Raw genomic sequence first — 13,112 nt, forward strand, 5'->3', positions numbered from 1 at the left:
ACCTGGTGGCATGAGGGATCTATCCTCCTAAAACAGTCATGGTGGGGACCTCCCAACGGGTTTTGGGGGTCCCCAGATGACAATAAAATGACAATGTAAGGAGAAAAAAATAAATTAAATCTAATCTGTGACATGCCGTCAGGCTACATTAGAGCCTAGGTGCCCAGACCTACAGTATAGGCTCTAATGTAAATGTAGGGAAGTCAAGTGCTATTTCCACCTATAATAAGCCTACCATATAAAAGGCTGCTGGTTCACAATAAAACCATATATTGCCATACTGCTTACTTTAGGGCAGGGGCGGGAACTGCCCATAGATCCGAAGTCCCGTTTGTCCGAACATGTTAGGAAAATATTAGTGGTCAATGGAACATTGGTTGAGAAACAGTGGGGTGTATACACATGGGATGCATAGCAAGTGTTACAAAAGCATTGCTTATTGCTGGCCCACAATAACCTCCCTGACCTGGCGGAAATATCTCTGTTTCTCATTAGTAACGCTTATAAACAAATTAACAAAAATATTCTCTTTTCAGATGTACATGTATGTTTCTCCTTACAGGGATCCAGAAGACACCACAAAAAATGTAAAAATAAAAATAAAACCTGAATGATCTCACAAGCTCTCTACTCGTACTTCTCGATTGTACTTCTCTTGTACAATGCCTTAGCAAATAACTCTCTGAAACTCTCCCTCTTTGCTGCATTTCGTTTGGGTGGGGACGTTGTCAACTGGGTGGTTCCGTCATAGGTTAGAGAAGTGGGGATGGGGATCACCACAAAGTATTCATCATTAGACCCTTCCTCCTCATTGCACTTAGGTCTGCTACTTGAGCTGATGCTACTAGTTGGTTCATGGCTGTCACTGTAAAGGCTGCTGTCATCTAAGCGTGGCTGCTTGGTGAGACTCCTGTCTTGACCAACGTCTCTGAACAGCTTTCCGTTGCTCTTCCTTGCAGTCGTCCTCGCCCTTTTAAAGGCCACCGTACACCACTTAAGGTTTCTAGAATTAGAGTGACAAGTTGGTATTCAGTTCTGTTCCAAGAACACCATTTTACTTTTGCTTTGTTTGTACATGTTTGTCTGATATTGGTGAATATAATATATTCACCAATATCAGACAAACATGTACTACTACATACCTAGCCTGGCTAATTAGCCAGTAGCCTGAGCTAAAGTGTTAGGTTTCATCGATCTGTCCGTCACCCCCGGCCCCTCCTCTCCCCCCTAGTGCGTCACATCATTTGGAGCGACGCCCACCCGGAAGGGTTGACTCCCACTTTTAGACCAGAGCGGCCAATGCGTTCCTCCAGGCTTTCAATTTTTGCACCAACAAAAATGAAAGCCTGGTACCGAGGCTAATAAGCCCGACTGAATCAGCCGTTTCAGTGCCGGTGGATTACGGTCTGGAGAGGCTCAATTGTACGCCCATTTCCTACACCAGAGAACTGGTGTGGCCAATCGGGACACGGTATGCAATATGGGCGGGCTTTGGTACAGTGACATTCAATGCTTGAGACCTTTGACTGACAGTAGCTCTGACCAATTGCGTCAAAGAGAAAATGTTTGAATCCGCCCCCCGAGAAACAAGATCCATACACAGCATCTCCAGACTCAAATACCACACGACAGTGTGATTTGAGTCTGGCTTATTAGCCAGGCTACTACATACCATATTGCATGCAAACGGTAATTTGGTACATCAAAATTGTAAACTCAAGAGTAGAATACCGGTAGTTAAGTAAGGGGTTAGGCGTATAGTCATACACCTAGCCCCTTTCGGAACCCTGAACCTTTTTTGTATTTGAGAATCTTGAGATGATGGTATCCAGGCCAGGGTTCCTTGAATGTCAATGCCTTCTCTCAGTTACCCACTGGTACCGCTCTCTGGTCACGTTCAAATATAACGTCTCTAAAGTTGTGCAGAGAGATTTCAAAGATACTGTGTCTGAATTGCATTAGGGTCTGTGTAGAAACGTGTCGGCGCTAATTGGCATTGCCTTAAACATGTTTAATCCATATTATAAAATGTAGTTTTGCTATGTCTCGTGCTCCATGTCCTGCCTCCTCTGTCTTGTGATTGGCTGGACAAAGTGCATCTAGCCACTGACAAGACAGGGGAGCCGGGGCATTGAGCGCGGTAGAATCAAAACCCTATCAAAGGATAACTAAATACTCAACTTCATGTAGAGGAGGTAGAGCACTCAGCACACAGACCAAAATATGGAAAACTAGAAGTGCCCTTCTGGAGTGTGTGTGATGTTTTGCAAAATGTTTAAGAGTAATATAAACATGTATTTTTGTTTGTTTGTTTTTTGCAACAATTATCTTAATTTTGTTGAGGAAATGCAGAGCATCTGAGGATATAATTTTGGATGAGCAGGACATTTGCAGCATTTCGTACGAAACGGACCACTCCTGAAAAGGCAATCTTAGCCAATCAGTGTAGAATCTGAGAAATCCAACAGACTCGTCTTGATCACATGACTACAGAGATCATGTGTACGGATTTGCGACCGATTTGGATGAAATCTGTGCGATCTTGTGTGAACTTGTTCTCACAACCTTTAAGTAAAACTTTAAGTTTCTGAATTTTAATATATATATAATAATATTTCTATTTACAAACTAAAGGTACAGCCATGGGCAGTACAATGGCTCCCAATTATGCCAACTTGTATATGTTTGAACACTCCTTTGTACTCAACTCTGAGGCTAATCCCTTCTACTCACTTTCTTATCAACGGTTTATTGATGATATCTTCATTATCTGGAACCATACAGGTGAAAGTCTGGGTCATTTTCATAACTACCTTAACTCGTGTATAGAACATCTTAAATTCACTATTGAGTTTACTGACTCTCGGATTATCTTTTTGGATGTTCTCGTTTAAAAAAAGAGGGTGTTACTCTACAGACGGATTTATTCCGGAAACCCACAGACAGGAATACTTTACTTCACGGGGACAGTTTCCATCCGAGACATCTTATCAAGAGTCTCCCTATAAGCCAGAAGAGTGTGTAGTTCCAGTGAGAGTTATCAGAGACAATCAGCTGATCTGACCAGTATAGATTTGCAACACGGGGGTATAAACCAGAGTGGATTGACAATGCTGCTAAACGTTTTGAATCTGTCACACAGGAGGAATGCCAGAACCCTGTCACACGCATCAAACCAAAAAATGAGTCCCTTTTTTGTGTCACAAGATATTCCCCCCTGGGCTTTGACTTCAGAGAAATTCTCCATAAACATTGGCACATCATCGATACCGACCCTAAACTCAAACAGGTATTCAAGGAGCCAAACTGGTTTTCCGTCGTTCTCCCATTTTAAAGGATAAACTGGTTCATTCTTATACCCCCCCCCCCCCCCACCAACTCCACTATAAATGTGCCAACTGTGGTCAATGTAGCTTCACTACCAAAAGCAAGGTCTTCACACATCCACATAGTGGGAAAAAGATTGGAATAAGGGGTGCCATCACCTGCTCCACTTTTGTTGTCTACCTTATTAAATGCCCATGTGGACTAGCATATATAGGTAAGACCATTAGAGCCCTCCGAACTAGCATTAGCGAACATAGAAGTAACATTAGGTGTGGCGAGGAGAAAAACCCTGTAGCAGCTAATTTTTAAAAGTGAGGACATAACATTTCTTCTTTATGTTATTGGGGCATAGAGAAGGTCGAGAGACCCCCCCGTGGTGGGGATCATAACAGACTTTTACTCCAACGTGAAGCCTATTATATTTCCACATATTTACCCAAACTGCACACACACGGAGTGTGTGTGCAGTTTGGCATGGATCGGGCCAACGGTGCCGGAGATTAGCTGGTAACGGACGGACGGACATAGTGCATAACATACTCTCCCCATGCCTTCGGCTTGGTGGAGACAAATATTTATTTTAGGCAATGTAACGTTTCTATGCACTGTGGATCTTCTTCAGGTCAGTAAAAACAAACAGAGCTTGAAGAAGGTCCACAGTGGATTAATTTTAGTATTTTTCCATAAGTCTGTCTTATTCATGCCCCCCCAGCATTTTTAAAAGCATGTACTGAAACTGAGAAAACATTCTCAGTTAAAAAAACATTATGTGTTTGTTATCCATTTAGGAAAGTGTGTTATCTGGAACAGTTTGTTTGTCTGAACATATAGAATCCAATATTTGTTCTTGTTAAAGGAGAATTCCGGATTCATCATTTTCTTACTGATGTTATTATCTAATAACAAGTGGTACAGGTGAAAAATTACATAACTCCATCCAGAGTGCACTACAGCTCCAAAAGCTTATTTTGATCGCTCGAAAATGCTTTTTCTACATATGTCTTTCATACTGACCAAATATACTGCAGTGTTTTGTCCCAAATGGGCTTCCGTAAAAAAGGCGAGATCCCGAGTACAAAGACCCAGTGCACATGCTGTGAACTGTGGTGCGCTTTGAACGGACTAATGTAATTTTTCACCTGTTGCAGGTTCACACGTACTATAGACATACCGCTTTAGGAAAGTGTGTGGTCTGGCACAGGTTGGTTGTTCCTTCTCTCCTGTCTGCTGTTTCTCTCTGAATATCAAACACTTTTTGATGTGGTGGTCCATCTCCCAAGGTGTCCTGGATAAAAGTTAATAAAGCTGCTGACGATGAACCAGAAACCACAAAAACACCAAACCGATCCCACACTTATTTCTAGTGCACATATTTACAATTTCAATTTCAGTCCGTTCCGCTTTTTCTGCAGGACCCACTGGTCACATGTCAAGGAAGTAGGATCTGGTGAAGAAATCAGAGCCCAATTTAACACAATGTAATTCATACAAAACTACACACTTTTTCGTCGACAGGCTGGTGTAAACCCAAAACATTCCAGACACTTTAGGTGAGGGTATGATGTATCCATCAGTGTAAACGGCAGAGAAAATGGCCCAACAAAACTTTTACCACTATTTGGCTGAGGCTGTCCCCAGCATTCTAATATAATACTGGGCAAAACAAACCAAAGTCACCATTATCCAATAATTTGTTTTTGAGCCGACGTTTCATCTTGGCTGTTTTGTACAACTTTTGGCACTCAGAACACAGGTCCAGCGGGGGACCCTGCATCATAGAGGAGGAAGCTTGTAGCAGTTTCTCTCCAGTGTCAACCACCACCGTTGTTGCGTCTAGCAAGTCCCTGGTCCCAAGTGTCACCTTTGAAAGAGAACGTGATAATGTGTTGATTCATTATTGTCTGCCTGTAAAATTACATTAAGATAATGTTTATTATAAAACTTAGTGCTTACATCTATGAAAAGACAATGATTTTTTTTTTACCCCTATTTTAATATTTTATTAGTTTTGCTATTCTAACATTGATTTACTAGCTCATAATGTGTCATATTGAAGGCTTGTAAATCGGCTATTTCCCCAAACATTTGGAAAGAATCTTGCAATAGTGAATCTTGCAAAACCTTGGACTAAATTTGTAAATGTTTAACACAAACCTTGACAAAATCTTTTCAGAACCACTGACACTGTTGTATCCAAGCAGGACCTCTACTGCTGGATTTCTCTCTCATCTGCCACTCTACAATCCCTTCCTCCTCCTATTCCTTTCTTCTCACCTTGATTTTCTTCCTCCCACTTCTTCTCAGCTCTCCTCTGTCTGTATTCCTCTTTCCTTCTTTCTTCTTCTCTTCTGTCTCTTTGTGTTTCCGCATGTACTCGGCGATAAGTTTGGGACAATTCAGGTGTTCTTCTCGTTCCCACGTGTTGTCCTCACTGCACACACGAAAACAGTATGCTTATAGAAACCAAGTTTCATCTAGATCCCGGTTTGGGTGATATCAACCATTATTTAACATTTGCGGATGAAATAGGTATACGCAATTATGCAGACAATGTGTCCCAATTTTAACCACTTTCAACCTGGTGTCCCTAATTTGTGGACTGACTCCCTATCTTCAAATTAATGCAGTGACTGAGTCTGATTAGTCCAGGGATGAGTGTGTATGAAAGTTTGACTCAGGATTTACTACAAATATTGGTAATTTAAATACCAATAAACTATTTTGTGAAATAAACGTTTATTTTATTTTACTGACTGTATTAAAAACACATATTCATTAATTACTTAAGGACTTTGGCAAACGTCAAGAGGCCTAGTCCCTAAAATGATGAAATTCCAGGCCTGACCGCAATCTCTCGAAATCCATCAACAGCGATCACAGGACGTTCACGAGATCTGATGTTCACGTGGAGTGCCTGTGCCCACCTAGGTGACTGGAAGGGTGTACCATTTTTACTATTGCAAGGCATGGAATTGGCTATCTTGACAATATATCAAGGAACTTTGCTTATGCAGTGTATTGGGTGGGTCATTAAGACAGGAAGGAGTTTGTTCCACACAGAGATAGTGCTCATCATGTGAGGAGAAAAGGAGGCTTGGACTCACTCTGAGAAACCTTTCCATTTGAGGAGGTATTTCACCCTTCCATTCATCACCTGTCGATCCAACACCTCCTCCACCACATATTCCTCCTCCGGCTTCTTTGCAGCTGTGGTCACCAGCTTGGCTATGTGGTGTCTGCACCTCTAGTGGACAGGAGAGGGAAGTACCGTTTGAAATCGTTGGCAACGATTGACAGCCCATACATCCAAACAGAAAAGTCTCTGATTGTATCAAACAACGTTAAACTCACCATCATCGCAGCTGTACAAAAAGCTATCTGCAAAGTGTTTGTTTCATAAAAATCCACCAAATGTGATGAGCTACTTTCTGTCAAGAAAGTCTGTGCAGTTGATTATGTGTGGGAGTTTGGATCCCATGGTCCGAGTCCGACCTCCCGTTAGTTCGAGTCCGACCATGCAATAAGGTTGGCTGCTCCCGTGCTTGCGGTTATGTATAGGTTAAGGTTAGAAAGGGCTAAATGGCATCCAGCGTAGGCTACTTATTGGCAGTCATGTTTCAGGGCTAGGGTCCAGCCAGCAAGCTTATGTCGGCAAAAAGTTTCTAAATTAAATTGGCTGTTAATTCAAGGGTGCTGCGTTGCCGTTTACTACTTTTGTGATCGTTTAGAATCCCCATCAACATATGTAAGATTGGAAGGCGTCGGTCGGTAAACTTACTATAATAACGCTAACTAGTTAGTTAGTTGCTTGTGTGTAAGCTTGAGCTAACTAGGGTTTGTTTACTAAATCGAATGTCCGCATTCAGTCTTCTTCTTCTTCTTCTTCTTCTCTCGGTTTTATGGCGGATCACAACCAACATAGAGGTGTATACCGCCACCTACTGTACAAGAGTATGTAACATTAGCTTTATATCGAAAAAAATAAATAAAATAAATCAAAACCCCGACTAGCTCCCCTTCAGTTTCTGTCCCTTCCCTACATCACAGGCCCTAAGGCCTGAGATGGCTGTGCAAATTCTTCTTTCAGTGTATCATTCAATTCTTCTCCACTTATATCCTCAACGCCCAGGAACCTCCTGGCTGCCTCAAGCACCATCTTGATCCTCTCTGATTTTCGTGGAATTTCCACAGCACAGTTTATAACCATGGCTATGAATGCCAGGAATCTCTTCTTGTCACAGCAAATGCTTGGTTCACCCGTTTCCTTCATCTGCTCTGGTTCACGCTGCACAACATGCACAGTTTCAGTCCCATCCAGCCTCCTCACAGCTTCAGCATATGTAATTCTCTTTTCTTTCCTTATCTTATTTATTTTAACTTCCTTAACTCTTTTAGGACATATTGCCGCTCCTGCACCATGATTTCCTTCACAATGCATTCAGTCTTCTTCTTCTTCTTGTGGGGTTTATTGGCGGTTGGCAAACATAACTGTGCATTACCGCCACCTACTGGTGTCTATATTTCTCCTACTTATTGGATTCCTGAGTTACCTTACAAACACCTATATTATTTCTACCGATCAGATTAGTTTCTCTCAGATACTCAAAAATGTCCCAAGCCGTGCATGCCTATTCCCACAATCCCACTATAGGCTGAGGAAGAAATGCCACTTGACAGTTTTCAAATCAGCCTCATGGTGGCGCTACAACATGCCAAGTTTCGTCTCTCTCACACACACACACACACACACACACACACACACACACACACACACACACACACACACACACACACACACACACACACACACAAATGCTGTTTGTGGATCATCAGTCTATCTGTCCGCTTTATACCGCTGCACCTTGTCAGTGCGGAGAGCGCTCTCCGTGGTGCTGAAACCTTTTTTCCTGTTTAACTATATAATGCATTTGGATGGCAAAAATGGTAGATCTGCAAGTTCAGTGTCTTGAATGAGATGTGTGCACGCTGTGAGTTTTCATATCTGATATTTTCCAGCATAGGGACCGTTGCACAGTGAAGTATAAACAAGCTGCATATGGATATGCTCCAGGTGGGCAACTGGCGGCCCGGGGGCCACATGCGGCCCCCACCTTCACTTAATGTGGCCCTCAGGTTAATATCAGAATATGTTTGATTGGCTAAGCACGAATGTGATGTATGATAAAAGCGCCCCTCACTTCACACGAGTGATTTTTTTAATATTGAAGGACAGAATAGATGTATGTTTGATGAAAGCCTTATTCAGTGTACCTGTGCTGTGTAGAGACAGCAACGATTCCTCCTTTTTATGGACCTCTAACTGTGTGGCAGAATCACTGGCTATCGTTGAGAAATGCACACAAACAGTATGACATAGTTCACTGCAAGGATTTGCATTTTAAACAAAGTGTGTTGGTGGTTCTTTTTTTTTTTTAATGGAAGAAAAGTAGATAATTAGAATCAAATTTCGATCAACTGCTGATATTCAAATGTTGCCTGTGGTTCAGTTTAATCAAAGACAAGACATACTGTAAATTGTATTTGCCACACATTACCGTACACAGCACAAGCATAGACTTACATAACTACAGGGTGAAAATACAGTGTTTCATAATTGCATTTGTACATATTACTCAAAAAGTGCTGCACAATATGCATATTACAATGTGCATAAGTGGTATCGGTGTATATATTGGAAAAACAAATAAAACAACCTGCTGTCTGAGAGGTGGCTACGGGACTGAGATTCTGCTGGGACTCAGAAGAGGACAACTGCAGAATGTCTCTGGACCTGGTTGTCTGTGTAGAGAAGTACAGTAGGAAATTAAGCCAAAACGACACATCTTGCAAAATGCAATTCCTGGAAACGCCACTGGGACAAACCACTGATTTTGAACTGGCCCTTTCACCCTCTGGTTTGATCACTGATTAAATTATAGAACTTTATGAACCAGGCTGCATAAACAAACATCTTCCATGAGACCTACTTTAACTCATCTTGTTTCCAACCAGGAATATTTCCCACCTTTTGCAGGAATGACAGTACACACATTAACCGGTTCATAAAGTTCTAATTGAATCAGTGATCAAACCAGAGGGTGAAAGGATTTGATGTTATAGTTAGTATACACAGGGAGAGAAGACTAGGGGATTTGAAAGGTCCTAACAAAATGTGATGGATGTCTTTTAGTCCTAGTGCCCTAATGCCTCCTCCTTCATTGTGACCTCACCTGTTTGGCTTCTATCTCTGAACAGGGATCTTGCTGTCTATCTTGACCAATCAGCTGGCTCTTCACTTCAGCACAGGCTAGAAGAGCTTCTAAGAACTCCAGGAACGTAATCTACAAGGAATAGACAAGAAGATACAGGTAAAGTATTAATGAGCAGGAGGGAGAGATTGGCTGGATAGATGTGTATAGGCCTACTATGCACTACTACTGTATATGTAAGTACATCAATAATTTTATCTATTCTGACAAATGTTACTTTGATTTATTATTAATTTATGTTTTCTCATTAGGAACAAATAGATATTAGAGCACAAGAGCTCACCTCTAGATCCACCTCTAAGACCACTCTTCGGTGTCAATGTTCTCAGCACTCATGATCTTCAATCATTTTCCTGTGGTCAGCTTGGCATCAAACAGACCAAGATCCTGGTTTCGGTGACTATAAAAACTGACTTAAACATTCTCGTTTATGAATCAATTAATAAATGACTTAAAAAACAATAGAAATGTGTGGTAGTGGGATGTGGTTTCATGGCGACTGCACGCAGAGAGAGAGCCACAGGTGCATGGCACCCTTCTGCAGTTAACACATGCTATATATACTGCCAGACTGTGCCAGCACTATTTCTCTGTTGGTTAGTGCCCGTATATCCTAGGATGTGTAGGCATGATGGAACCTATGGAACACCCTGCCTAGAACCTTACCTTCACCAGACACATTTGTCACAAACCCCTGGTTGAGAAATCCACATGACACTCTTTTGCCTTTGGCTTTGTGTGTGTCTGTCCATATTTGTGACTTTCCAAACGATGCCCATCGCAACATTGAAAACACTTCTCTCTTTGTTGTTTTATTCTGGTGAACATAGTCACCTTTCGGGCAAAACATACATTCCCTTAGCAGCCCTTACTTGGGGAACAAATGAAAACCAATTCAACTCTGTTGCACACGGCAACGGTTTGTGTGATGTGTGTCAGAACAAAGTTTTGGTCAGTCCATATAAGGTGTTGTAGGCCTTTAAGATGTTGACTTCATCAGAGGATCACCTAAAGAGAAAGGCAGCGACAAGAGACACAGAGAGTAAGGTACATAAAGAGAGAGAGTTGACATATTTACTATTCAAATTTCAGCATGTCTGAGGGGCGATCAGAGCGGTCCGATGGGACGATAGTGAAGATGGAGGTGGACTACAGTTCAACTGTAGACCAGAGGCTCCCTGAATGCGAGACAATGGCTAAAGAGGGCCGCCTGCAGGACGCTGTCGAAAGCTTGCTGTCACTGGAGAAACAAACCAGGACAGCATCAGACTTGATGTCCACCACCAGAATTATGGTAGCAGTAGTCCAGATGTGTTATGAAGCTAAAGACTGGGAACGTCTCAATGACAACATCATTCTGCTCTCCAAACGAAGGAGCCAACTCAAACAGGCTGTTGCTAAAATGGTCCAAGAATGTTGCAAATATGTGAACGCAGTAACTGACATCATCATCAAGCAGAAACTAATTGATACTCTGCGTGACGTGACTGCTGGCAAGATCTATCTGGAGATTGAAAGGGCCAGGCTGACAAAAACCCTAGCTACTATGAAGGAGCAGAATGGTGATGTCAAAGAAGCAGCTGCTATCCTCCAAGAGCTGCAGGTGGAGACATATGGCTCCCTGGAAAAGAAAGAGAAGGTGGAGTTTATCTTGGAACAGATGCGGCTGTGCATTGCTGTGAAGGACTATATCCGTACCCAAATCATCAGCAAGAAGATAAGCACCAAGTTCTTCCAGGAGGAAGACAGTGAAGAGCTGAAGATGAAGTTCTACAACCTTATGATTCAGGTGGACCAGCACGAGGGATCCTATCTGTCCATCTGTAAACATTACCTGGCCATCTATAATACGCCTTGCATCTTAGAGGACAACTCCAAGTGGCAACATGCCCTGAAGAGTGTCGTGCTGTACGTCATCCTTGCTCCACACGACAATGAACAATCCGACCTTGTGCACAGAATCAACAGAGATAAGAAATTGGAAGAGATATCTAAATACAAGGACCTCCTGAAGCAGTTCACCACTATGGAGTTGATGCACTGGACGTCACTAGTGGAGAACTATGGCAAGGAGCTGAGGGAAGGCTCTCGCGACAGCCATGCCACAGGTGTCTTCTCCTACTCTGAGGAGGGTGAGAAACGGTGGAAGGATCTGAAAAACAGAGTGGTACAGCACAACATCAGAATAATGGCCAAATATTACATTAAGATCACAATGAAGAGAATGGCTGGACTCCTTGATCTCTCTGTCGATGAACTGGAGGAGTTCCTCTCCAACCTGGTCGTAAACAAGACCATTTACGCCAAGGTGGACCGGCTGGCTGGCATCATCAACTTCCAGAGGCCCAGAGACCCCAACAACCTGCTCAATGATTGGTCCCACAATCTCAACTGCCTCATGTCACTGGTCAATAAAACCACGCATCTCATTGCCAAGGAGGAGATGATCCATAACCTGCAGTAAAAATAAATGGAGAAAAAAGAAAATAAAAATATGGGATAATATGGCATGGCTTTCCTGTGGATTTCTGATGTCATCTATATTTGGAGTTCATATCCATCTCCGCATATGGTTTTATGGCAGGATGTTGGATCTGACATTATGAGTAGTGAGAAAATATTGAAAAAGTGGGGGAAAAACAATACAATCTAATATTGGAACAACTGGAGCAAGCAGTTCAAAGTTCAAGGTTGTACTTTATTGTTACAGGTACATAAGAGTAAAACTTATTTTTGTTTGGCTTCCTTCAGACAATGCAGCAGCATAGATACATCAAACATCAATCAAGCACAGAAAACAAAGCAAACAACGTAGAATGCATTTGACAAACAAACCTTTTGAGGGGTGCTAGCCCCTCTTTTGCCCAACTTTGTGTGTTTGTACCACGGAAATGATTTGATTGGCTGAGAACGGAATGTGATATGATTATGTTTGTATGATGTATAAGACTTTTGCAATCTTGCAAACCACTGAACCTGATCAGCATCATATTTCCTGTGCAAGTAGCCAGGAAGTATCTCCCCAACTGCGAGTGTCTGCTCTCGCAGACACTCGCAGGAGGAATCAACAAAAAATACACCCCTTCAAACAAAAATAACCCTAAGCAGTGACCTCTTCGTCTTCTGTTTTAAAGGGATATTTCACTTCACAAAAAAAAAGCTTTTGGTCATTTTATCGTCTACTCAGGGCAGGCTAATGTGAACACCCTAGACAGTTTTTAAGGTGCTTGATTCAATATGTCGATTTTTTATATTCATTTTAGGGTGTTGTTCGATTTGATGTTTATGTTTGTAAACCTAGTTTTTAGTTTCTGACCGCATAGTCAGGGAATATTATGTCTTATGTCACTTCACCAATGTATTTGGTGTCTACTAACATATTGTATCCCACATTGGTTTATATTCAACCACCCTAGGGAAGTTTTGACAGCTGCTGAAAGTTGGGGTACCATCAACAACCAATATATGGCAAAATGTTCTAAATTTCATTATGCTTTAAATAGCATGTGACGTGTC

At 42.0% G+C, this 13,112-nt stretch overlaps 2 protein-coding genes across 3 annotated transcripts; one reads left to right on the forward strand and one right to left on the reverse strand.

Moving 5' to 3' along the window:
* Window positions 1-416: 416 nt before the first annotated feature.
* On the reverse strand, window positions 417-7,278 carry LOC308317682 (uncharacterized protein). 2 transcript variants are annotated; one of them, XM_080766886.1, is made up of 7 exons: window positions 6,679-7,278; window positions 6,432-6,571; window positions 5,602-5,758; window positions 5,005-5,188; window positions 4,709-4,771; window positions 4,499-4,610; window positions 417-1,003 (listed from the first exon to the last, which is right to left on the reverse strand). In XM_080766886.1, exons 1-7 carry the CDS (start codon window positions 6,682-6,684, stop codon window positions 628-630), a joined length of 1,038 nt encoding a protein of 345 aa, XP_080623012.1. In that variant the 5' UTR covers window positions 6,685-7,278; the 3' UTR covers window positions 417-627. The 2 variants fall into 2 exon arrangements, with proteins under 2 accessions (XP_080623012.1, XP_080623011.1); XM_080766885.1 differs by having other exon boundaries at window positions 4,499-4,612; window positions 4,705-4,771.
* Window positions 7,279-10,689: 3,411 nt separating this feature from the next.
* Window positions 10,690-12,060, forward strand: LOC308319063 (26S proteasome non-ATPase regulatory subunit 12-like; the record flags this gene model as incomplete). Its single annotated transcript, XM_080768882.1, has 1 exon — window positions 10,690-12,060. One exon carries the CDS (start codon window positions 10,690-10,692, stop codon window positions 12,058-12,060), a length of 1,371 nt encoding a protein of 456 aa, XP_080625008.1.
* Between the last annotated feature and the right edge of the window lie 1,052 nt (window positions 12,061-13,112).

The sequence above is a fragment of the Protomyctophum bolini genome (assembly GCF_963924005.1).
Source record: "Protomyctophum bolini genome assembly, chromosome: 1".
Taxonomy (NCBI): domain Eukaryota; kingdom Metazoa; phylum Chordata; class Actinopteri; order Myctophiformes; family Myctophidae; genus Protomyctophum; species Protomyctophum bolini.